Source organism: Rhincodon typus, chromosome 33 (genome assembly GCF_021869965.1).
Source record: "Rhincodon typus isolate 14 chromosome 33, sRhiTyp1.1, whole genome shotgun sequence".
In the NCBI taxonomy this organism is placed as follows: Eukaryota; Metazoa; Chordata; class Chondrichthyes; order Orectolobiformes; family Rhincodontidae; genus Rhincodon; species Rhincodon typus.
Genome location: NC_063364.1, coordinates 22,271,619 through 22,288,020, shown reverse-complemented (window position 1 = coordinate 22,288,020; position 16,402 = coordinate 22,271,619). Strand labels below are relative to the sequence as shown.

The window sequence follows — 16,402 nt, the reverse complement described above, 5'->3', positions numbered from 1 at the left end:
ACCACACACTAATATTGTGAGTCACTAATAGCCCCCATTAGCAACTATTCATTCCCCAAGACTGAACTTTGATCACTCCTTTGTCTGTCCAACTGTTTTTTCCTCTCTTTGGGCTCTATCTCCATCTATTGTTTACTCTCTCGCTTCCACCCACCCCATCTTCTGTATAAACACCATCCTTTTCCTAGTTACCATAAGTTCTGAAGAAGGGTCACTGGACCTGAAACGCTAACTTGGATGTCTCTCCACAGATGTTGCCAGACTTGCTCAAATTTCCCAGCAATTTTGTTTTGAATTTATGCAGCACCTTTGAGACCTGAGGGTAGCCCAATGAAACTTACAACTAATTAATTTTATCTGCAGTACACAGTCACTTTCGCTTTGTAGGTGATTGAAGCAGCCAGGTTGTACAGAGCAAATTTCACCACCAGCAGTGAGATAATGAACCAGTTGAATGAGAAATGTGACTGTGAATCAGTACTGTGAGGAGAACGGGCTGGTGAGATTATGATCCAGAATGATGTACAGCAGCAGAACATCCTCATGTAAAGAGGTGTGGAAAAACAGAATTGCATTCAAGCAATTTAAAAATAACAATTAGAAAAATTTACAAATGTCGTAGTGTTGTCATCTTACATTTCAATAATATTTCTTCTCAGGAAAGTACAGGATATAAACAACAGATATTTCTCCAAATAGGAAACACAGATTCACAGCATAAGGTAAATGTACTCAAATTTTAAATCATTTTACAATAGATCTTATGGAAGTACAATGAACTTGAAAATGAATGAAAACTTACTTGATTTCAGTAAAGCTGAAAGAGCTTCAATGGCTGCTCTAGAAATTAGAAATAATATTTTATTCAGAATGCAAACTGCAGCTCATCTAGCCAAAAATATACTTTACATTCGTTATAAAAATTAATGCTGCTGATCAAACATCGCAGAAAATAAAGATTTTCTAATTCCTGAATTAGAGAACAGGACTATAATGCAGATCCAAAGAATAAAGAATAGTACAGTGTGGGAACAGGCTCTTCGGCCCATCAAGACATGATGCCCTTCTAAACTGAAAACCTTTTATCTCTGCATAGTCTATGTACCTCTATTCCCTGCCTATTCATGTATCTGTCAAGATGCCTCTTAAATGTTGCTGCTGTATTCACCTCTACCACTTCCTCTGGCAGCGCATTCCAGGCACTTACTACCCTCTGTGTAAAAAAACGTGCATCTCCTTTGAACTTACCCCCTTTTATCTGAAACCTATGTCCCTTAGTAAATAACATTTCTACACTGGCAAAGAGACTCCAACTATCCATTCTATCCATACCTGTCATAATTTTGCAAATTTCTATCAGGTTGCCCCCCACCTCACCCATTGATGTTCAAGTGAAACTTAAATAAAGTAGCAGCAATGTTAGTTGCTCTAGTCTGCTCTTTCGATTTCACACATAAGTTGCTTTGTGTTCTCTCTAGGGGAGTCTGACAGATAATATCCTAAATTTGGACATTTCTTATCACGTGGATTCAAGCGGATATGAAAATGCGTTGAGAAGATCCGAGCTCAGGAATAGTAGGAATCCTGCTGCCAACAAGCAAGGAGACCATTATTCTGTCTCCGTGGGGTGGAATGTAATTTGAGACCTGTGCTAAAACTGATGATCGCACAGATGACTGCATCCCACCATCTTAATGATATTGGGTCAACAGCACTCAATCGGTATCAAATGGACAGTCAGACATTGAAAACGTCCATGATTGTGAAAGAATGGTCTTGCTCTAGCCAGTTAAACCTAAGTAGAGGTTTTGAAATCCCTGGGAGAACTGGGACACGATAAACTCTGGAGTGTGGGGAGGCAGGGAGGTTAGGACCTTCTCTAGCTTTAGTTGACAGGATGTCAATATTCAGACAAGGCCAGTACCTGATTGTGCTTGATGGGCTGCTTTCTCGAATAGCACTTAATGGTTTGCTATTCAGCATTTGAGAGGGAATTTAACAGGCTTTCAGTTTGCTTTCGAACATAGAACAGTACAGGAATGGGCTCTTCACCCTACAAATGTTGCGCTGCTCATGATGCCAAGTTAAACTAATCTGTGCTGTCTGCCCATGGTCCATATCCCTACATTCCTTATTTATTCATGTGCTTATCTAAAAGCCCCTTAAATGCCCCTAACGCATATGCATCCACCATTACCCCTGGCAGCGCGTCCCAGGCACCTACCACTCTCTGTGTAAAAAGCTTGCCCCTCACATTTCCTTTGAACTTTTCCCCTTAAACGTATCTCCCCTAGTTTCAACTCTGGGAAAAAGATTCTGACTGTTAACCCTATCTATACATCTCATAACTTTATAGAATTCTGTCAAGTCTCCCCTTCAGCCTCCACCAAAAGGCAATGAAACATAGAGGGCACTAGAATAAGGACAGTTCCCTAAATCACATTAGCCAACGAGGTTTTTGTTTTGCAAGGTTCCATAGAAGCATGGAGACATAAAAACAGAGTAGGAGTAGGCCATTCAGCCCTTTGTGCCTGCTTAGCCGTTCAATCTGATCCTGGCTGATCATCCAATTCCTGATCCCCATACCCTTTGATCCTGTTAGCCCTGAGACCTATATCCAACTCCTCCTTGAAAATATTTAGTGGTTTGGCCACAGCTGTCTTCTGTGGCAGAGAATTCCACAGGCTCACCACTCTCTGGGAGAAGAAATTTCTCCTCATCTCAGTCCTAAATGGCCTACAACGTATCCTTAAATTCCAAATGAATTCGGTCAATGGTCTCCATTTTGTTACAGAAGAAGCAATAGCCTAGTGGTATCATCACTAGACTATTAACCCAGAAACTCAGCTAATGTTCTGGGGACCCAGGTTCAAATCCCGCCATTGCAGATGGAGGAATTTGAATTCAATAAAGAATCTGGAATTAAGAATAAAATGATGACCATGAATCCATTGTTGGGAAAACCCCATCTGGTTCACTAATGTCCTTTAGGGAAAGAAACTGCCATACTTAACTGGTCTGGCCTCTGTATGCTGACTCTTAATTACCCTCTGGGCAATAAATGCTAGCCTAGCCAGTGGCATTCACATTCAATGAATAAACAAAAGTTCTGACTGTCAGATTCAGCCAAGCAACCACAGATAAGGAATCATCAGAGAAAGGGAGGAGAACATCGCTCTAATGCAGATGGAGTTCTGAGGAAGGGTCACCGGACCTGAAATGTTAACTCTGTTTCTTTTCCTTCACAGATGCTGACAGACCTGCTGAGCTTTTCCAGCAACTTTGTTTTTGTTCCTGATTTACAGCATCCGCAGTTCTTTCGGTTTTTATCTCACTAATGCTGTCAGATTGGGTTTCGGTTATATCAGCCCACAGCGACTTGAGTTTTCAGGATGAAAAGCTTATCAGCAGCTGCTTTGTGCAGGTTGATGGGACTCAAGGTAATCACTTAAAAGTCGGTGACCACACTGTATTTATACGAGGTACATGACCTCTTCATGTAATGGCTTCTTGCCTGGCAACGTCTATATTTATAGCAGGATATTTAGTCCCGATTATTAACATTGTAACACAAAAGAGTAATAGGCGAGGGCACTCTTGGTGATGACATGTTACACTCTGTTGCCTTCTGAATCTCCCGCCTAATCGTATATTTCCCGATCTCTGGAGTCAGCGCTCCAGTGAGGGCTCCGAACCTCTGCATGTTGAGGGAGATCTTGTTACAGCCACTGGGTCAGATGCCAGTCATCAGTAATGTTATAAAAACAAATCCGACTGCTGCCACTGAGACGCCAAACATTCTATCCAAGGCACAAGAATGTCTCAGAATATTAAATGAAGGCCAAGGAAAGGTTGGAGGAATACGTTCATGCTTCACAGCATTTCTTGAGAGACAGCAACACAGGTAAGTTTCCAAACTCTCAGGCATTGGTTTAATATGCATTTGTCAAGAAACTGATCTAATATATCCCTAACGCAGCAGGAGCAGCAGATGCCATGATGACTCTAATGTGTTTATCATTGGGCTCAAAATAGGTAAGAGAGAGGGAGAGATAGACAGCAGGAGGGATATATTAGATCAGTTTCTTGACGAATGCACATTAAACCAACGCCTGAGAGTTTGGAAACTTAACTGTGTTGCTGTCTCTCAAGAAATGCAGTGAAGAGAGAGGGAGAGATAGACAGCAGCAGATGGCAAGTGTCTCTGCTTTGCCTCTGAATTCATACTGGCAAGCCTGGCATAGGCAGAAGCGTAACTTCACTTTGATTCTAATTTTGAATTGGCCGTGTATTATTTTAAACTGTGTGTGTGGAACACAGATATGTCTACAACCATGTATTCAGGGGAGGAACTGGATTAGGCTATTCAGTCCCTTAAGCCTTCTCTGCCATTTATTACACTCACAGCTTATCAAACAGTTCGATGTTTTTTTAGCCTCACAATCTCCAAAAACCCTTTACACCATTGATAGTTAAAAATTTATCAACCTCCACTTCAAATATACTCAAAGACTGAGCTTGCATGGCCCTCTATGGTAGAGAATTCCAAAGGTTCACCTCCTTCTGAGTAAAAAAAGATTTCTCCCCTGTTTGGTCCTCTGTTGTATTCCCCATTTCTTTAAATTGTGCCCCTGGTTCTAGACTTGCGAGCCAACGTAAAGGTCTTAGGTGCATCTACCCTGTCAACCCCTGTAAGTATTCTGTAGGTTGCAATTAGATCACCTCTCATTCTTCGAAACTCTAGAAAACATTGGCCCAGTTTTCCCAATTTCTCTTCATAATTCGCTCCCATCATCCTGGGTAACAAGCCTGGTGAATTTTTGATGCAATCCCACTCTGGCAATAATGTGTTCCTGAGATAAGGAGACCAAAACTGCACACTGTACTCCAGGTGCAGTCTAACCAAACTCCTGTACACTTGTAGCAAGACCTCACTACTCCTGCACTCAAATCCTCTTGCAATAAGGGCTAATATTCCATTAGCCTTCCTAACAACTTGCTGCACCCACTGTAGTCTTCAGTGACTCTTTAACAAGGGCATCCAAGTCCCTTTGCACATCTACACTTTACAGCTTCTCATCATTTATGAAATACTCCACACATCTGTTCTTTTTACCAAAGTTGATAACCTCAAATTCCATCTGCAATGTTCTTGGCCAGTTACTAAGCCCATCCAAATCCTCCTGAAACTGATTTACATTTTCCTCATAACACACATTCCAGCTTAGCTTTGTATCATCTGCAAATTTGGAAATGTTACATTTGGTGCCCATGTACAAATTGTTGATATGTATTGTGAACAGCTGCAGCCCAAGTCTTGATTCTTGGGATACCCCACTAGTCAAAGCCTGCCATGGCCCACTTATTCCTACTGTCTGTTATCTGTCTGTTAACCAAGCCTTAATCCAGGCCAGTACATTGCCTCCTAACCAACCTCCTGTTAAAAGCCACCTGAAAATCCAAATATATTACATCCATTGACTTCCCTTTTATCAATTTTGTTAGTTACATCCTCAGTAAAATCCAACAAATTTATCCAGCATGATTTTCCATTCGTAAATCCATGCTGACTAAACCCAATAAGATTATTCTTTATCCATGTCCATTCATCCATGTCCTTTATAATAGCTTCTAGTATTTTCCCTGCAACTGATCTGTGGTGCACTGTTTTTTCCCTTGCTCCTTTCTTAAATAGTCGGGTGACATTCCAATCCACAGAAATTATTCCAGAATCAATGAAATTTTGGAAGATTTTCACCAATGCATTGACTATAACCATCTCTTTCAACACTCTGGGATGTAGACCATCTGATCCCGGGGATTTAATAACTCTCAATCCCATTAATTTCTCCAGTACAACTTTCTTACTCATACTAATTTCCTTCATCTCTTCATTCTCCCATCTCACTTGGATCTCTAGGTCTGGGTGGTTTCTTGTATCTTCCTGAGGTAAAATGGACATAATGTAATCATTTAGCTTTGCTGCCATTTTTCTATGCCCCATTATAAATTCTTCTGACTCTGTTTTTAATGGATCCACATTCATCTTAGCGAAGCATTTTGTTTTTGATAACAATTAAAAGCTATTACAATCCATTTTTATGCTTTTTGCAAGATTTAAACTGTAATCTATTCTTCCTCTACTTATTAGTCCTTCCTAATTATATTCCAAATAAAAAATACTCAAATTCATTGATGTTTCTGACCACTTTATTAGCCTTTTCTTTTAATCTTATACATTCCTTAACTTCCTTTGTCAGCCACGGATCACTCACCTTTATTAAGCTTTTGCCCCTTAAAGAAACATAGCTTTTTTGTAGGTCATGTAATACTGCTTTGAAGACTGTCTGTTGCCTATGTGCAGTCATGATTTTAATGTATTTTCCCCATCCAGATCAGCCAACCTGTGCCTCATGCTTTTGTAATTTCCCTTATTCAGATATAACACCCCTGCTTCAGATTGAAATTACTCACTTTCAAGCATAAAGTAAAATTCTATCAGATTGCAGCTACTCATGCCTAAGTGCTTTTTTTACCACAATTGTTATTCATCTGTTTATTGTTACATAACATTAGATACAAAATAGCAGGTCCTCTGGTCAGGTCTTCAACTTGCTGCTTTAGAAAACCATCCCAGAACTTGTCTTCCAGAGCCTTAGTGCGCAGTTGGTTTACTCACTCTAAATGTAAAATATAAAGTCACCTTTGATGATTACGTTTTTACAAGCTTCCCTCATCTTCAGATTTATACCATGCCAAATGCTACTGTTCGTAATTGATAAATAACTCCAAACAATGTCTACTGATGAAGGGTCTAGGCCCGAAACGTCAGCCTTCCTGCTCCTATGATGTTGCTTGGCCTGCAGTGTTCATCCAGCTCTGCACCTTGTTATCTACTGCTCCCTAGCTGTTTCTTACATCCAACAAAACAGGCTCCACATGTTGTTTTTCTGATCTGAGCTGTTCCCTTACCAAAGTATTGAACCCATCTCATACCATCAGTGCAACTCCAACTTGTCTTGATTTTGAGCTACATTTTTGACGTTGGTGATTTGCATTGAAACCACTAAATACTACAGATAGATTAACGTCACAAAACTAAGCCAATGTGTACAGTGTAAAGATCCCATGCTGGCCATCAGTTTGTTGATGCACTAATGTGAGAATTACTCCAAAGGGATACTCAAATAGAGTTTCAATTACCTTCTGTTGTTAACACTCCAAATTTGTATTGTTCAAAATGAGGTTCTCAACAAGTTAAAACAATCAAGAGATCCGTATTTTCGAAGTAACTTGAACAATTTTAAAGATTGAATTGACTTTTTAATTTTTAGTTGTGCTCTTCATTAAAGTTTTTTACGTCAAGGAATCGACCTACCTCCCAAAACCCAGGTATCCCTGGATATTTGGGCCTCAGTATTTAGATACATTTTTGACCCTATCTGAGCATGTGCACCTCATAGATTTCCCCGAAATGCGATGTGAAGGATGAAATTGAAAGGTAGGCAGGAGCATCCTTCCACTTTGTGAGCAGTTTAGACTATTAGGGATTAAATGCTTTATTTAAGCAAAGTGTTGAAATTTATTGACAAGCACTTTTTCGATGACAAATTACTCATAGGGGCTACACCTGTGATCAGTAACAGCTGTGGCCAAGGTGTCAATGCTGATGATTCATAAATCAGAAACATTCCCTCAATGAAAATGGATTTCTCTGAGAGTCGCTCACTTATTTATTACATGAAACAGATTAAAAACCCTTCAGCAGCATAAAGAAATTATTTCAAGAAAAGGTTCAAGACTATGCAAACAATGAACATTTAAGCATTTAATTAGCTTTCCTTACAGAATGTTATGTTTGAAAATGCTGATTAAATTGGCAAAATCTCTGATAAAGCATGCAAAAGGGAATTTTCCACCTCATATACCTGGCTTGTGATTTTCTATCTATTAACTCTATTAAGTATAAAAGGTATTCTTCAAATTCAGAACACTCTGATCATAGAATCTATACAGTATAGAACCAGGCAATTTGGCCCATCAAGCCAACACCGACCCTCCGAACAGCATACTGCCCAGACCTACCCCCTTACCCTATCCCTGTAACCCTGCATTTCCCGTGGCTATTCTACCCAGCCTGCACACCCTTGGACACTATGGGGCAATTTAGTATGGCCAATCCACCTAACCTGCACGTCTTTGGACTGCAGGAGGAACCCAGAGCACCTGGAGGAAACCCACACAGACACGGGGAGAATGTATAAACTTCACACAGTCACCCGAAGCTGGAATCAAACCTGAGTCCTTGGTGCAGTGAGGCAGCAGTGCTAACCACTGAGCCACTGGTTGTAGTGAAAATGATACAGAAATAATCCCCCCCCAACCCAGGCATAAACAGGTTGCAAATGTTTTGTGTGGGGGGAAAGCTGATAGAGAAACACTGGGGATGATCAGATCAACAATTATTAAAAGCAGTTTCATCCCACTCTGTTGAGTCACCATCACTCATTAGGCAAAAGATTCTAGTTTGAAGTGTAGAAGACTACGAGGTGCTCTTATTGAAACATTTTATTCTGAGTGCACTTGATAGGGCTGATGCAAGGATGTTTCTATTAATGGGGATATCTAGAACTTGGGTTGGGGAGGTGTATCGCAGTGTCAAAATAAGGTGTCTCCCATTTAAGGCGAAACTAAAGAAGGAATTTTCTCTCTCTCAGAGAGTCACTAATGTGTAGAATTGGAAACTACTGTCCAGTCCCCAACCTATCCCATGTCACTCCCACCAGAAAGACTAAGTGGGTTTTTTCACCAAAGTTGCAGCCCATCTGAAAGAGGGTGAACCAAAGATGAGCCTGAGATCAATGACTAGAAACCATCCCACCTGCTCTTCCAAAACAACCGGCTCAAGAATCTAATATGTGAGACTGAGCTCAGAGCTACCCAAGAGCAGTTAATGACGAATGAACAAAAATACATTAATACTAAACACTGTTACTATTTATGTAATCATCGCAGTGAAACAACTGAAAACATTTAGCCAAGCAGAGAGATGTCGCCCCTGAGGCAGATTGTACATTGAAAATTAACCTAGCACAATTATGCGTTTCAATCCTTACCTTACAGCCTTTGTGTTCCTGGTTGTATATGGAGATATCAGTTTGAACAGTAGTCTTGTAATACCACTCTTACCGAGCGTAGTGCCAGTTACAACTGCAAAGCATTAAATATATAAACTTTACAAACAAATTCTGCTGAGGGCACAGTGATATCACGCACTTGACCAAATTATCTGGGAGTTTTAGTACTGGCATGCCAAGCAGTTTAGTTCTAGTTAAACTGACATTAACTGTACACAATCCTGTAGGAATTAAACAGTGTCTCCATGTGTTACAGTACAAGAAAAACATCAAGTTTCCACTAGTAAGAGAAAACACGGTGTGGAGCTGGAGGAACACAGCAGGCCAGGCAGCATCAGAGGAACAGGAAAGCTAATGTTTCAGGTCAGGACCCTTCTTCAGAAAGGTTCATTTTTTCTGAAGAAGGGTCCAGACCCGAAATGTCAACTGTCCTGCTCCTGCAATGCTGCCTGGCCTGCTGTGTTCCTCCAGCTCCACACTGTGTTATCTCAGACTCCAGCATCAGCAGTACTTACTATCTCTAAGTTTGCAGTAGTGTTGCTCGCAAATTGAGCCATCTAATCTTATTCTATTATTAGTTTGTTTTATTTTTGCTTGATTAAGTAAATTGACTTTTTTTTCTCCTTTATTCATTCACAGGATGAGGTTATCACAGGCCAGGCAGCATTCGTTGCCCATTCCTAATTGGCCAGAAGGCAGTGAGGAGTCAACCACATTGCTGTGGGTCTGGAGTCACATGTAGGCTAGGTAAGGTAAGGACGGCAGTTTCCTTCCCTAAAGGACATTAGTGAACTAGATGGGTTTTTCCCAACAATCGATTCATGGTCACTGTTAGACTCTTTAATTCCAGATATTTATTGAATTCAAATTCCACCATCTGCTATGGCAGGATTCGAACCCGGGTCCCCGGAATGTTGTCTGGGTCCCTGGATTAACAGCCCAGCTATTATACCACTAGGCTATCTTCTCCCCTGTTAAAGCCTTAAAGTCTGAGGTTTAGTCTGCTATCTTTTGTGGATAAGGATGACAGAGCTAATAGCTGAGGTAAACTGTAAAAAGGGTTGGTGGCACAGTGGCACAGTGGTTAGCACTGCTGCCTCACAGCACCAGGGACCCAGGTTCAATTCCAGCCTTGGGTGTCTGTCTGTGTGGAGTTTGCACGTTCTCCCCGTGTCTGTGTGGGTTTCCTCCGGGTGCTCCGGTTTCCTCCCACAGTCCAAAGATGTGCAGGTTAGGTGGATTGGCCATGCTAAATTGCCTGTAGTGTTCAGGGATGTGTAGCTTAGACGGGTTATAGGGGGATGGGTCTGGGTCTGGGTGGGATGCACTGAGGGTCAGTGTGGACTTGTTGGGCCAAAGGGCCTGTTTCCACACTGTAGGGATTCTATTCTCTATCACCTAGCTATCGGAGCTGGTGGAAGTACTCTTTTGGAACAGAGCAAAATAAAATTGGAAAATATAAGAACAGATCACTCCTTGTAGTGTTATTGAAGCTGCTCTGCAATCATGAACTGATTAGGTTGAATAACCTGTTTCTGTGCTGTTTATCTTCTGAAATCAGCAAGAGAAATTATCATTTCCCTGTTGATAACTCTCCTGTCCAAACAGGGAAAGGCATTAGGCATTTGCTGCTGTCTCCCTCTAACATTGCCGCTCAGGGGTCAAGAGCATGCTCAATAACACTTCCTTCGATCAAACATATATTGAATACAAGTGCCTGTGATCAGAACAGAGCAGCACACAACTGCCCGAGATCAACATTAACCAGAACAACTCCATGAAAGGGACATATATCAGATGAAACAGGCTGTGATCAGAACACATATTGGAAACATGTGTCAGGGAGACACACTAAGAGGTACTTCATGAGTAAAAAAAAACCTCATTATTATAAGGCAACAATGTCAGAAATAGATTGCATACCGCAGGAGAGTAACATTAGAAATACTTAACAGCTAGATTTATTGAAATGAGCAATGTCAATAGCCAGAGTTAAGTACCGAAACAAGTGCAGAGCAAACATTAATGTTGTGCATCAGAAGCAAGGTCAAAGACATGAAACATTAACTCTGTATTCTCTCTCTCTCTACATGATGCTGCCTGCACATTCGGCATTTTCTGTTTCTGTTTCAGATCACCATTATCAAACTATATTAAGCTGAAGGAAAGGCTTGTATAATAAATATGGTCAAAATGTGTGAAAACAAAAAAAAAGAAATGAATAAGAGACAAAAATAGAAATTGCTGGAAAAGCTCAGCAGATCTAGCAGCATCTGTGGAGAGAAATCAGGGTCAATGTTTTGGGTCAAGTGACCCTTCCTCAGAACTGATAGTAACTAGGAAATGTTGGTTTATATGCAGAATATAGGGTGGTGGAGGGGGTAAGGAGTAAACAATGGATGGAGGTAGAGCCCAAAGAGAGAGAAGAGCAGTTAGACAGGCAAAGGTGTGGACAAGAATCTAGCTAGGAGGGTGAATAGCTATTAATGGGGACTGTTGGTGGCTAACAATGGGCGGTGTGTAATAGCAGACCATGTGATAACAAGGCCTGATGTGTAGGGGTTGGAGTAAGGACATGGGAGAGCTCAAGCCCTAAAGTGATTGAACTCGATATTGAGCCCAGAGCGTTGCAGGGTCCCCAGGTTGAAAATGAGAAGTTGTTCTTCCAGCTTGCGCTGAGCTTCACTGGAGCACTGCAGCAAGCCTAAGACAGAGATGTTGGCCAGGGAACAGGATGTTGTGTTAAAGTGGCAGGCAACTAGATGCTCAGGGTCTTTTTAACGAACAGAATGCAAGTTTTCTGCGAAGCGGTTACTCAGTCTGTGCTTCATTTCCCCAATGTAGAGGAGACCACATTGTGAGCAGTGAATGCATGAGACTAGATTCTGTGAAGTGCAGGTAAAGCACTGCTTCACCTGGAAGGTATGTTTGGGCCCTTGGATACTGAGGAGGGAGGGGAAATGGACAGGCGTTACACTTTCTGTGGTTGCAGGGAAAAGGTGCCAAGGGGCTGTCAGGGGATGTTTGGAATGAAAGAAGAGTGAACCAATGTAGCCCGGAAGTAATGGTCCCTGTGGAAGTTTAACCAGGGAGGGGAGCGGAATATATGTCTGATGGTGGCATCCTGCTGGAGGTGACAGAAATGGCAGTAATGATCCTTTGGATGTGGATGCTGGTGGAATGTTAGGTAAGGACAAGGGGAACACTTTCACTCTTGCGGGAAGGAAAAGGGTGTTGAGGGCTGAAGTGCGGGAGATGGGTCAGACTCAGCTGAGGGACCTGTCAAAAACGGTGCTGGGGAATCCTAGGTTGAGGAAGAAGGTGGACATTTCAGAGGCTCCCTTGGAGAAATTTGAAATGAATAGTCGTCTGGTAGTATATAATGTGAATATTGCTGAATAAAATGTTGTTTTCTCTTCATGCTTATACTCTTGTACTGTGTTTCTTTTCATTACTGCACCCCTGACCAACGCAAGACAGTAATCTTTAACAAGATGCTAAATTCTTTTCAGCAATGAACAAATTAGTGTTGATATGGGGAATAAAGCCGCCTGCAAGCAAATTTGTAACAACATATTAAAGATTACAAACATATATGAATATTGGAATAATTTTAGCTATTGAAAGGGTCAGAGATTTCCTAGCAAGCAAGTGAGTGAGAACACTGCATCACGGGAGAAAGTGAATGAGTTAAATTCAATTACTTGAAGCCCGAAGGAAATGATTCAAAGACACTGTATTAAATTTGAAGCACAGCCAAATGTACTCGTAGACACAGCTTATTTGATTTGAATTTCTCAATAAGCTCTGCAGGTACAATTACAACACTTGCATTCCACTAAAACTGATGTCTAGAGAGACAGAAATCCTGGAGTCCATCACAAAGCTCTTAATTATTGCAGGTCACATTAGAACTTCATAGAAGAAGTCATTTAAAGTTTCTACATTTGTGACCTTTGGTGGCACTTACCACTTGAAGCATAGATCTTGAGAACCCACAAACAGGGAGTGACGTACTTGGGCTGTGGTAGACTGTGCTTCAGCAGGTTCAAGGTCTCATTAATGGCTCCAATTTCTTGAGCTTTCTGTCCAAATCTCTTGTCTGTGACAAAATGTCATCAGATATAGTTTTACAAAACTCCAGAAGGAGTGACAATTAATCACGTCCCCTATTCGGTGGTTAAAATGGAGCTGGGACAGGTTTTCAAAAGTCTGTTATTGACAACAGGATGTTCTCTGTCTTTCTTATATCATAAGAGTAAATTTGTTCTAGAATCATCCGATGTAAGAAGCCAGCTCAGCTCATCCAGCTGACAATTGTGTTTTTCCCCACATTTCTACTTCTTCCCCATACACCTTTATAACAAAAGCACTTTTTTTCAAGCAAGTTGCTTTTAAATCAATTTTGTTAGAGGCCGATGGTACACCATATCCAAGACATAATTCACTTAAACCATACCCGATGCCTAATTAAGATTGTATGCAAGTTCACCATTATATGTCAGTTTGGATTTTCTTCTTTATGCCACCACAGTCAAAATTAAAGATTCCACCATCTTCTATCTTTGTCTTGTCAATTTACACTGACAAAATGAGCTTTGTTTGTTCACTCCATTTGAAATCTTATCATTTAAGTCACTGTTTTTATCTGCCAATCTTATTATTCAGCTATTACTTTGTAACCTGGCCTATAGCTGCTTATCCTAGAACTTACATTTTGCAATCTTCCACAACATTTATCACCAATTGTCATTGCCTTTAATTTGGTGTTCTCTCCAAATTTTGGTTTTGTTTCTCAATTCCTGATCCATTGATAATTACATCAGTATAGTGCACAAGAAATGCCCTGATGCAGCAGCTTTCCAGTCAGAAGACATTAATTTTAAGTGTGTGTTTTGAACTTGGCTTTCTACATATGACTGCCACACATCCTCTGCCACATTGCTTGTAATTCTACACACCATTACGTTTGTCATAACTATCCTTTGTGCTGCCTTGGAGATGCTTTGTTGCAATTTTGCATAGAGTCATATAGCAGGGAAACAGACCCTTCAGTCCAACCAATCCACACCGACCATAATCCCAAACTAAACTAGTCCCACTTGCCTGAGTTTGGCCCACATCCCTCCAAACCTTTCCTATTGATGAACTTATCCAATGTCTTTTAAACGCTATAACTGTACCTGTAACCACCACTTCATTCCACACATAAACCACAGTGTAAAACAGTTACCCCATCGCGTCCTTCTTAAATCTTTTTTCTCTCAGCTTAAACCCACATCAGTAGCATTTCCTTTCTCACTGCTGTTATGCAAAGTTCCAAATGCCAAAATGCAAAATACGACTTTAAACTCCGTTTCTTACCTCTTTGTCCAACTTTGACGATCAAGTGCATTAGAGGCAAGAGGACATCGTAATTTGGAGGAAATATTCTGGTCATATTAATTAATGTGTGTAACAGTGCCTCACTGCCTCCCTTGGAAATCATGTAACGGATCCGTTTGACTGTCCCTAAAACAAAATGGACATAATAAACTATTTATCAATCACCTTAACATATATAAAGCTTCACGGGATCAAAATCAGACAAAAAAAAACTGAGCAAAGGAAACAGCGATTAGGACGCATAGCTTAGTCAAAGGAGCTTGTTTTAAAGAGGGCCTCAAAGGAGAAGAGGTAGAGTGGTATTTGAAGTTAATTCCCTTCAAGAGCTGGCATAAAAGCAATGGGCTTCTCTACTGTGTAACTTGATAGTGCTGAAGGAATACTGGCCAAGAATCAGCTCAGCTTTTTCTTTCTTTGGCTTTGGTTTGCACTACTTTTGGTTTGAAAAATTATTTTATTGTATGTAGCAGGCTAGTGCAGTAAGGACCGAGTTTGTGCAAGTATTGCAGAATGGTTACAAAACAGAAGGAGGCCATTCAACCTGTTGTGTCCATACTAGATGTCTAAAGGAGCGATTCACTTGGTGCCCTTCCCCTGCCTTCTTCCTGTAACCCCACACATTCTTCCTTTTCACATAATATTCCAATGGCTCCTTGAATGCCTCCCAGGCAGTGCATTCCAGCTGTTAACCATTGCTTCATCAGGAAGTCTTTTCTCATGTTGCCTTAGTTTCTTTTGCTAATTATCTTAGACCTGTGTCCTTTGGTTCTTGATATTTCCCCCACTGGGAACAACTTCTCCATCTTGACTCTGTCCACATCCACACGATTCTAAAGACTAACACTCCTCTCAGCCTTGTCTTCACAAAAGAAACCATTCCCAACTTCTCTAACCTATCTCCATTACTGAAGCTCCTCATCCCTGGAATCATTTTCATAAATCCTTTCTATACATTTCCAAATGCTTTCACAGTGTGGTGGCCAGAACTGAATACAATATTCTAGATGAGGCACAGCCAGTCTTTCATGGACATGAAGCAAAACTTCCTTGCTTTTGTACTCTGTGGCCCTATTAATAAAGCCTGTGTACTTCATGAACTACTTTCCAACCCTTCCTGCCACTTTCAATGATTTATACTGCTACAATCTTCATAGAGACTGACATGTTTAGAAGGAGATTCAAACTTCCAGGCACAAGCTGAAATAACACCATGGCTAGATTTCAGATTTTAAAGCATTTAGTGTAACAAATGCCTAAATATTGCTTTCTCTTTTTGACACAACTTATATTGCAAACTTCAGAGAGGAACAAACCCCTTTTATACTTCACACCAATTGTATTCTTCACAGAATTACAGTCTTTTAGCAAATGGGTCACAGTTGCTCCAAGCTTGCAATGGGCTCATGTAGCTCCATTTTACAAAGCATGTCCATGTCTAGTCACTTCCCTCAGTTTTTGGGGACTTTTTTTTCATTTATAGGATGTGGGCGTCTCTGGCTACGCCAACATTCATTGCCCATCCCTAATTGCCCAGAGGGCAATTGCAATGGTTCTGGAGTCACATGTAGGCCAGACCAGGTAAGGATGGCAGTTTCCTTCCCTATAGGATATTAGTAAACCAGACGGGTTTTCCCAATAATTAGCAATGGATTCGTGGCCATCATGTGACTCTTAATTCTAGATTTTTATTGAATTCACATTCCCATCTGCCATGGCAGGATTCAAACCCAGATCCCCAGGATATTAGAGATAATAGGAACTGCCGATGCTGGAGAATCTGAGATAACAATGTGTAGAGCTGGATGAACACAGCAGGCCAAGCAGCATCAGAGGAGCAGGAAAGCTGACGTTTCGGGTCGAGACCCTTCTTCAGAAAAGAA

At 40.9% G+C, this 16,402-nt stretch overlaps 1 protein-coding gene across 1 annotated transcript in view; it reads right to left on the bottom strand.

The window, feature by feature from the left end:
* Positions 1-16,402, bottom strand: part of LOC109928951 (cytosolic carboxypeptidase 4) — a 272,400-nt gene that overhangs the window by 240,130 nt on the left and 15,868 nt on the right. Inside the window, exons 4-7 of the mRNA XM_048616090.1 lie at positions 14,502-14,648; positions 13,108-13,239; positions 9,117-9,210; positions 803-840 (exon numbers count right to left, since the gene is read on the bottom strand). Coding sequence (XP_048472047.1) covers positions 803-840; positions 9,117-9,210; positions 13,108-13,239; positions 14,502-14,648 — 411 coding nt within the window. The remainder of the gene's footprint in view (positions 1-802; positions 841-9,116; positions 9,211-13,107; positions 13,240-14,501; positions 14,649-16,402) is intronic.